Here is a 10,599-nt window from a genome sequence, read left to right on the forward strand (position 1 = left end):
CGTGCAAATTCTCTTAAATTCCAGAAAAATGCCTTATTGTGGAAAGAAAAATGCCTGTTAAAGAGTGCAAAAATGATAGCTGCACCAAAAATATTACCCGTGATGGTATCTCATATCATCGAAAAGTCTAATTTTAATAAATTTTCAATGTTCAATTCAATATTCTTTATTGCGCAATAAACAAGCAAAAATACAAAACAATCAAAAATACAGTGTACAACAGGCGGCCTTATTGCTAAATAGCAATCTCTGCCAGGCGACCTTGGGGTGATAGGATAAACCAAAAGTAGTAATAATAATAGAGGGCGCAATAAATATGATATTATTATTAAACATCATAATATATGAATGAAATAAATAATAAATATCTACTAACATATAAATTACATAAATACTTAAATACTAATATAATACATACAAATAAATATATTATCACCACAGAAGAGGAAAAAAAAAAAAAAACCAATAAATAAGACAGCAGAGTAGAATTTATAATTTAAGGTAATGAGCCTTAACTAGGATTTTAAATGACTCAATAGTCTTTGCTCGTCTGATCGACTCAGGCAGGTCATTCCACAGCTTGATGCTCCTAATAGTGAAGGAGTTGGAAAAGTATTTTGAGGAATGGATAGGACAGTTCAGAGAAAGAGTAGAAGAAGAGCGCAAGGTGCGAGGGAGAGTACTGCTATGATATTCAAAACAATTCTTAAGATAAGCAGGAGAAGTTGGATTAAAAAGGACAGTGTACAGTAGGGATAAAACGCGGAGATCTCTACGACGACGAATGGGTAGCCATCTAAGTTTCGAGCGAAAATCGGAGACGTGGTCAACTTTACGTAACCCAAAAATGAACCTAATGCAAAGATTCTGCAGCCGCTCCAGTTTGCCGAGGAGACATTCAGACAAATCAGGATAGCACGCATCTGCATAGTCCAGAATAGGCAAAAGGAGTGATTGTGCTAAACTGATTTTCGTCGGAACGGGAAGATAATTACCTAAACGCCGAAGAGACCCATGCGCAGCAAACACCCTCCTACTTAACTCCGTGACATGAGGCCTCCACAATAAGCACTTATCGAAAATAACCCCAAGGTTTCTAACGGTGGCACTGAGTGGGATTTGAACGCTATCAAACGTGATAGGTGGCAGTAAGGAAGGATTAATACGCGTTAGGAACCAGGGGCTGCCAATGATTATACATTGTGTTTTGGAAGGGTTGACACTGAGACCAAATGATTGACTCCAGGTGAGAATCCTCTCAAGATCCATATTCGTAGCACAAATTGCGTCACGTAAGTTGGTTAGAGGGGCCTGTGTATATATTTGGAGATCATCTGCATAGAGATGGTAAGAAGAAGAAAGTGAAGAAGTGATGGAGTTAATAAAAATAGAAAATAGAAGAGGGGATAATACGCCGCCCTGCGGTACACCAGCAACAACATTACACCACGAAGAGAATGAATCCTCGCAACGAATGCGCTGCCGCCGCCCATACAGGTAACTGCGGAACCAGTCAGTCACTGCCGGAGAAATGCCAAGAGAATCAAACAGCGCAGGCAACAAGTCGAAATCAACGGTGTTGAAGGCACTGCTGATGTCCAACAGAGTAAGGACGGTGAGTTGATGATTCTCCATTCCCAGTCGAATATCATCAGAGATTTTGACAAGAGCAGTAGTCGTACTATGTCCAGAGCGGAAACCGCATTGTAAAGGATTAAAAAGATTGTGACGATTAAGGAAAAGGGTGAATGAATGTTCTGTTTATCGAAATATTTTTTTTGTTACTAGAAACGAAAGTAAAGTTTACACTAATGCAATATGGTCGCTTCTTGTTTGGAGAGCTAAATCAATAACTCCAATTCGTCGTCGTTCAGCAATGAACCGCTAGATGGTAGCTCATTGATTGAAATTTCAATTTAATATCAAAACGTCATAATTTGTACGGCGCACGACTTGTTCGTCCCGTCGCTTGATATTATAAAAAAATATATTAAAAGTCATGAAACAAAAAGTTGTAGTTTACGGTGTTAGTAATATAGTTCTCATTTGGGGCTGGGCGCAACACCTAGCAAGGCAAAGTGATGACAGGTGGAGCAAGATATCGACTGAAAGGTGGCCGAGGATGGGCAAAAGAAACGTCTCAGGCGCCCTATTGCAAGGAGACATAGTACGCCTCGCGTGTTGTCAATGGATACTGCTAGCACGGGACAGTGGTGGATGGCACAAACTTTGGGAGGCCTATACCCAGTAATGGGTGAAATCAGGCTGTGGATGATGATGATGAGTATAGTCCTGCAAGGTTGTTAGTATTTTAAAAATAACACAATATACGAGTAAATATTCCAATATTGGTTATAATAGATAAAAATAATTGGTAAAATATTACTAGCTACGGTGATGACAGATGGAATAAAACGACTACCGATTGCTGGGCAATAAGTGGTTACAGAGACATCGGATGCTTTGCAGATGAGTAATGGACATCGTCATGTCTCGGGCTCCACTATGTATGAGACTAGCGCAAGATCGTGGTGGATGATACAAGCTTCAGAAGGCGTTCTTCAATAGATACGGGAATCAGCGGCTACTTGAAAACCTGACTAAAAGTAGCCGGTTGTTATTTAGTTAAGTTTCCTTTATTAATGAATAGATTTCTCACTTATATTCATGGCCTTGGATTCCCCTTGGGGTAGACAGAGGGCTATCGTTTGCCAGCCGTAATATGCCTAATGATTGACCTACCGCCTATCAAGCAGAGGCTGTGGGTTCGAAGCCGTACTAAAACCTCTGAGTTTCTCGGAATATACGTGCGAAATTGAATTTGAAATTTAACATGAGTTGTTCAGTGAAGGAAAACATCTCAATGAAACCTGCACTTCGAAGAAGGTTCAAAAGTAAACCCTGCGAAGTCTCCAACCCGTATTGGGCGAGAGTGGCGGAATATGGCCTACAACCCTCGCCTGAGAGAAGACCCGTACCTAACAGTGAGACGTATAAATAGGTTGATGATGGTAATGTTGATCGGTTGCAACTTTGCCCGATCCTGATAATCCTATCTTCCTTCTCTTACTTTTATTAACCTATTCATACAAGCACTCTTTTTAAGAACAATTTAGTTTTTCGTAGCCGTCCTTGAATTTTACCTTGCACGTTAGCTCTAATATTACCTTCGTTAAGATTAACGCAATTATTAATGTAGATACATTCATTCATTCCGCTTCTTGTGCGCAAACTATATCAACATACTCTTCTCTATTTTTTGTCACACATCCTCTTTCAATCCACATCGCTTTACATCTTTGTATCAATAATCGTAACAAACTTCAGTGGTTCACATAATTAATAGTTGCATATCATGGCAGTAAGAGCAGTAGAGCTCATTGTGAAACATATCGTCCAACGGGGAAGTACTGCCATCTTACCCATTTCTGCCGCCAAGCAGTAATGTGTGCATTGTTGCATGCCGGTCTGGAAGAGTAAGAAATGGTAAACAGGTACATGGGACTTGTCAACTTATGTCTCAGAGTGACGGGCGCAGTGGCAATATCCCTAAGATCATTGCGATTTAAAGCTCTGTGGCTTACCACCAAGCACACGACTTGTTCATCCCCTCACTTGGTATTATAAAAAAATATAAATACATCATAATACTTATTTCATAAAATAAAAATGAATATACTGAGTGAGGCAACACTTAACACAGATATTTTTACACAATCGGAAACAACAAAATAAATGACACTTTATGAACTGTAGTTAAAGGCCAAAAGAAACAAAGTTAATTCTAATAAATTAGTCATGCGAAACACAATGGACAGAGGAAAGTGCGAATAGAACGGGCTAATAAAGTCTTTATTTTCACGGGTCATTGACACATTGAAACGATTCTTTGGTTATTAACATAACAACATGCTCGTATAAGATTCGATTGATCGTAAATGATTCATGGATAGAATGATAATGTATGTTAATATCCATTGTAAGGTACTTTTTTTTTTTTTTTTTTTTTTTATGACATTAAGTAACGGGACGAACAAGTCGTGTGCCTGATGGTAAGCTACACGCCTGCCCATAACAGTTGCAGTGCCACCAAGAGCTTTAAATTACAAAGATCTTGGGGGCACTGCCACTGCGCCCGTCACCCTGAGACATAAGTTGACAAGTCTCATGTGCCTGTAATTTCACCAGCACCCTTACCCTTCACAACCGGAACACAGTAATGTGACCATTACTGCTTGGCGGCAGAAATAGGTAAGGTGGCAGTACTTCCCTGGACGAGCTCTTTCACAAGGAGCTCTACTGCTACTAAATACTAGTACTTGATCACAAACAAAAGTTTTACGTGAAAAATGCTTCCCTCTTGCTTGTAACACTTGTCACTGTCAAATCCATACTTTAACAAACCAAGAAAGCAGTTATTTTTTTGGTTTTACTGTAACAGGCTCGCGTACGTTCGCAAGTTCGCAACCAGTGTTTTTGTTAATTAATTGTCACAATTTTATGTGATTTCGAGTGACGTACGACGGGCAGTCTAATAAATCCGTAACTTAAAAAATATTTAAAGAAAACTCCTTTTATCTGTATAATTAACAACCTGGTGGCCGAAAGGTTACCATGCTAGACTGGCACGCAGAAGTCCCGGGTTCGATTCCCGAGCCGGAAGAAATATTTGCACGGCTTATATATTTATTTCTCTCATGAGTTTGGGTGTAATTTGTGGTTGTCTATGTGTGTGTCCATGGCGCTCGCGATACAGGGTTTCCCTGGTACGGGGCGGTGAGGGGCTACGATTTTGTTTTTGGCAAACCCTGAAAAACAGCCCTCCGTGTCAAATATCGCTTCCTCTTTTTTTATAAAAACAATAGTCTGTCTGGTTAATTCTTTGTATTTGGAAAAAAGATAAAAGACACACGGAGCCAAATCTCGAAATCTGGTGAATAGTTCGCATGGTGATTAGACAAGTTTTGATGATGCGTTTGCAGATGAGTCAGCAAGAGCGTTATCAGGATGAAAGAGATTTTTTGCGAGTCGGGGTTGTTTCTTCAGAAACTCTGAATTAAATCGACATTATAAAGCAGCATAGAAAGCATATTGATTTAATTTACTGCAAAAAATCTGTGTTAATGCTCTCTTAACTTTCACGTTATATGCCAAATAATTGTTTTTGCCTTCTTTGGAGCACGTTCCTTAGTAGAAGTCCGTTGCTTTGATTGTCCTTCAAAACAGTGGACTCGTAATTATCTCAACTATAACCAATCCAATTCCAATTGCTTGGGTTGCGCTTCAATTAAAGTTAAGTATTATTCAGAAATTGTTTACGCCATTTTGTTTTATGGCGACTGCACGTGACATTCATTTTTCAGAATTTCGAATGATATATGAAAAACTCTTTTAGTGGAGCTGTACACAGCATTGGCTATCTTTTGTAGATTCATACGACGTCTGCCAAAACAATATCGTGAATTTTGTTGATGATACCTTCTACCCAATAACTCAATTCGCCTTCTTGGGCGCAAGGCGTTGTTTACGGTGAGATCTTGAGATCTATGAGACGGAGCAGATTCTCCATACAATTTTTATCCATGTATTTACTGTTATACCAAGTTGTGTTCAATTAAAACTCGAAGTTCCGTTCTGTCCATCTCCAAAAAATATTCCGACCTCCTAGCATAACTTTTTTCTATTTTTTTTAAATTCGTGGTCTTTTTTGTTGGATCGGCAGTAGCTTAGTTAGTAATTCTAAATTGGGAAATTTATAAAAAATACGAATGAAGTTTTTGTCTGCCGCACCACGCTTTTAGCTTGCTGATGGAATACAGATGGAAGAATAGATGTGTGAGAGGATAAACACACGAATTAAAAAGAAGGAACTTCGAAGATATCTAGGTGGTTGTTTGAGCAATACAGAACCCAGCAAACAATTTCACTAATTAGTGTTAGTAGCAATACAGTACCCAGTCGACGAGTGGACGAGGTCCAGGGCAGTATTGTTACATCTCTGCAGCCAACTTGTAATGTGATCATAGTTTGCTGTGTTAGTTTTTTTAATTTGACTTTTTCTCATGTGACATTTATCTTATTATTTTTTAAAGTTATTAGAAGTTTTTAAAAGTATGAATTGTATTGAATTGAATTTTCTTTTCTTAATATAATCCACGGACTGAAATAAACAATTATTATTATTATTGCTGCTTCTTGGTTTTGAAAGGTGAGAAACTGCAGGCATGTCACAACATAAGACGTATCAACTTTAAGTATCTGGGTGACGATAGCAGTGGTAGTGCGATTTTAAGCTCTGAGTCTGCAACTGTTATGGACAGACGTGTGGCTTACCACCAATCGCATGTTTTTTCACCCCGTCACTTTGTAATCATGGAAAAAAACTTCGCAGTTTATTATAGGACTGTCAGAGAAAAACCTGAGGTATAATTGTTTCAATAATTTGCATCTGTAATACCACTTAATTAATAACTAATACGGGTAGTAAAGAGATAATGTACCCGGTAGAAGAAGAACTTGTCGATAGTCGCATTTTCATTGGCCCCATCGGAGCAGTTGTAGAAGGAGACGTTGAGCGCCTCGAGCAGGCTGCAGCTTGACTGCTCTTCTTCCATATTGACGGTTCACATTTTGTTACAGGAATATCTGGAAACAAGGAAAAACAATTCTGTGTAAACGTGTAAGGCTACAGTAGACTGGACTTAGATTACTAAATGATCTTGTATCCTTTTGGTATTGCCTGCATTTGCTTCATCATCATTAACATATTACATAGGGCGCACTATAAGTTTCCGGAACTGGCCACATACATAAACAATATTTAAAAAGTAATTTCAACATTTGAAAACAGTACTCTTTGGCTGTAGAATACAGTTTGTTTCATCTGACTGTCACTTGTTTTTACATTGTGGCGTCATTTCAGAAATTGGTTGTCTACATCACCATGGAATTTAACTAGTGAAAATTTTCGTAGTATGATTTTCTACGACTTTAAGTGTAATTTAACAGCTCAGGAAAGCTTTGCTCGGCTTCAAACTGCTTTTGGCTAAGAAGCCCCATGATATACGACTATTTGTAGCTAGTTTGCAGAATTCAAATGCGGTCGTGTGAATTTTAGTGACGAATTTCGTGATGGTCGCCCGTGCACTGCTGTGAACAACAACAACATCGATGCTGTGCGCCGTATGATCAAAACATACAGGCATGTGACATACCATGAGGTTTGGGCATCCTTACCCACAGGCATGAGTCAAATACAATCAATACTACACAAACATTTGGGTGTGAAAAAGCTGTGCTCTCGGTGGGTCCCACAAAATTTCACTGAGGCTCAAAAAATGGATCGCGTCACACGGTGTAATGCCATGGTTACCAAATTCAAAGAAGGGGCGTCAAATTTGGTGTGGAACATAGTAATAGGTGACGAAACATGGATTTATAGTTATGATCCCAAAACAAAGCAGCAATCGAGCATATGGGTCTTTCGAGGTGAGCCGAAACCAACCAAAGTGGCGCGCGTGCAAATTGCCTCTTAGCGGATGATTGCTTCTTTTTTTGAAAAAACTAGACACGTGGCTACTGCTGCTTTGGTGGGTCGTTGTACCGTGAATAGTGATTGGTACACGACCATTTGTTTGCCGGAAGTTATTGACGAACTCCGTAAAAATAACCGTAAACGCCGTATCATCTTGCACCACGATAACGCCAGTCCTCACACGGCCAGAAAGACAAATGAATTTTTGAAGGTGAACAACGTTGACCTTTTGAGCCATCCCGCGTACAGTCCTGACCTGGCACCTTGTGACTTTTATTTATTTCCAAAAATTAAGAACTAGTTACGCGGTCAACGATTTTCATCACGTGAAGAGGCTGTCGAAGAGTATGAAAAATATGTTTCAAAGATTGTCACGGAGGAGTGGCATAAATGTTTTCAAAATTGGTTCACTCTTATGAAAAAGTGCATTAACGCCAACGGAGAATATTTTGAGAAACAATAAATTCATTTCTGACCATTTATAGTATTTTTTTCTTATTGATTCCGGAAACTTATAGTGCGCCCCACGTATACGTCCATTACTCAGTCTGCCACGCTGGCCCAATTCAGGTTCGTGACGTCACAGGTTGTGAACCTTGTTCGTTGTTATTGTTACTATGTTTCATCACGATGATTTCCACTACCGTTCGTGAGAGTTATTGCTAGTACGCATTCGCAAATGTATGTAACTTGGAAGGAAGTAGGGTCGACTACTACAACGTCGGAAACTTAATCAAAAATATTTTCTTTATGAGCTCAAACAGAGTTTTCAAAATGATAGGGGATAGGTTGGGCCCTGCTAGGTTCACGGAATGTCACGTCCCGTGAGCTCGATAATCTTAGCAAGTGTCATGTTGTATCTGACCCCTCATTCATTGTGTTCACTTTAGTTTTATCTATAACTAACACTAGACTAAGATAAATTTGTAAGTGTACTAATAAAATGGATTGTAAATTGACTGCATTTATATTTATTTATTTTCTATTTGTTATGATATCAAGTGATGCCCTAAGATACCGGACCCCCTAGACGACTATTTGGTTCGGAGATCTTTCTTGCAACAGAAAATTGTAAAGGAATTCCAGTTTTGTTATTGAAAGTAGTTTTGTAAGTAATTAAAAAGGAATTTCTTATAGTGTCATGATGTGTCACTTTTTTCTTTTTTTTACTAGGAAAATGCGTTACGCATACCCCGCCGCGGGCGATGACATGGCGGGGTTATGTGGGACTCTCCTACGTTGATCTCTCCGGCGATGCAAGCTCGCCCGATGGATCCTCGGAGGTCTACACACTAAAAATCTGTGTATGCACCCTAACCCACCGGTGCCGGCTCGTGGGATCCCGTTACTGACTCACCACTGGTGGTTGTCCCCTTCCGCGGGAACCTCACGTTATGGGAGATACCCGGGTGCATTTGGGTACCTCCCCGACTGTATACTGACTGAACAATACAAAAATCAAAAATTGTTTTATGATACTAAAATACGGTGTGTAACTTTTAATTTATTCGAGAATGCAATGAAAATAAATAATCATTATTATTCATCACATAATGCAATAATAATATAACAACAAGTGGATAATGTAATTCGCCGTGTTTTCAACTCACTCAACTCAAGTTTACCAAAAAAGAAGCAAGATTTTTCGTTTTGCTTTGTTTTTTTCATAAACCTTACTTAACAATCATTAACGATTCATGAATTTGGCTTTGAACACTTCAAGTTTGGTTTGTTCTTATTACAAACGTCGTAGAGTTCAATTTAATCTTTTGTGTTTTAATTATTATTTTTTTAATTAACGAAATAATATTTGATGAGCTAGAGTGATTTCTGTGAAAAGAAAATCGAAGAAATGAGAATACGGTGTGTTAAGTACCTTAGTAACTGGATTTGATCGGAAATTATCGCAGACAAACATCTCAGTAAACTTAGATCACCGAAACTAAACTGTATAAATTTAGAACTAGTTACAAGCGAGGCAAAGTGTTCCTTAACGAGGGTTTCCTATATCAAAACAACATCAGTGTTTTGTAAATAACAAAATTTTGCTTGAATTTACTTAAATTTAGATCCAAACTTAGTAAATTACATTAAAAATTAATTATTAACATTGAAGAAATTACTTTAATGTTATAACGATCCAAACCAATATCATACAAGCGAAATCAAGCATGCAAGGGATCATTTTGAAGTAAATAATAGGGGTTAAAGTATGAAATTGCCGATTTGTACTGAAAATCTAAATTGTTTATTTTTTAAATTTTTAACAAATTTATTTAATCAAAATAGTTGCCATTATTATCTATACATTGCTGCCATCTAATGGGAAGGTTATTAATGCCTTTGCGATAGAACTCCGACGATCTAGACTGCACAAACTGTGTGAAAGCATTTTGTACTGCCTCCTGGGAAGAAAACTTCTTGTCACGTAGATAATTGTCCAAATCACGAAAAAAATGGTAGTCCGTTGGAGCAAGGTCTGGTGAATACGGAGGATGACGAATGGTTTATAACTGCTGTTCCTGAAGGGTCAAAATGGTTTCTCGTGCTGTGTGAGGTCTCGCGTTGTCGTGGAGCAATAATGGTGAAGATCGATTCATGAGTCGGGGCTGTTTTACTGCTAGTTTTGTCAACATGGTTCGGAGTTCGGCACAATAGATATCTGCCGTTATTGCTTGACCAGATCGGAGAAAACTATAGTGAATAACACCATGCTGAGACCACCAAACAGTTACCATTACATTTTTATTGGTAAGTTTTGCTTTAGGACACTGTTGTGGCATTTGACCTGGGGTCAGCCATTGCATTTTTCTTTTCCGGTTATCATAAAGAATCCACTTTTCATCACATGTTACAATTCGATCCAATATTCCTTCATTTCTGTACCGGTTCAACAAGGCAACACAAGTTTCAACACGCGTTTCTTTCTGCAGATCAGTCAAATCACGAGGCACCCATTTTTCGTATTTTTTTATTTTATTGATTTGACGAAAGTGAGTCAATATTGTGGGTAAGGTAACGTTAAACCATGCCGCTAATTCCTGGGTAGTTTGACTAGGATCGGC

At 38.6% G+C, this 10,599-nt stretch overlaps 1 protein-coding gene across 1 annotated transcript in view; it reads right to left on the reverse strand.

The window, feature by feature from the left end:
* The window catches only part of LOC113236951 (cardioacceleratory peptide receptor-like), a 53,973-nt gene extending 47,359 nt beyond the window's left edge, over positions 1–6,614 (reverse strand). The window contains exon 1 of the mRNA XM_026473177.1: positions 6,501–6,614. Within this exon, the coding sequence (XP_026328962.1) occupies positions 6,501–6,614 (114 nt within the window). The remainder of the gene's footprint in view (positions 1–6,500) is intronic.
* Positions 6,615–10,599: the final 3,985 nt, after the last annotated feature.

The sequence above is a fragment of the Hyposmocoma kahamanoa genome, unplaced genomic scaffold (assembly GCF_003589595.1).
Source record: "Hyposmocoma kahamanoa isolate Upper Pololo Valley unplaced genomic scaffold, ASM358959v1 92, whole genome shotgun sequence".
NCBI lineage: Eukaryota > Metazoa > Arthropoda > Insecta > Lepidoptera > Cosmopterigidae > Hyposmocoma > Hyposmocoma kahamanoa.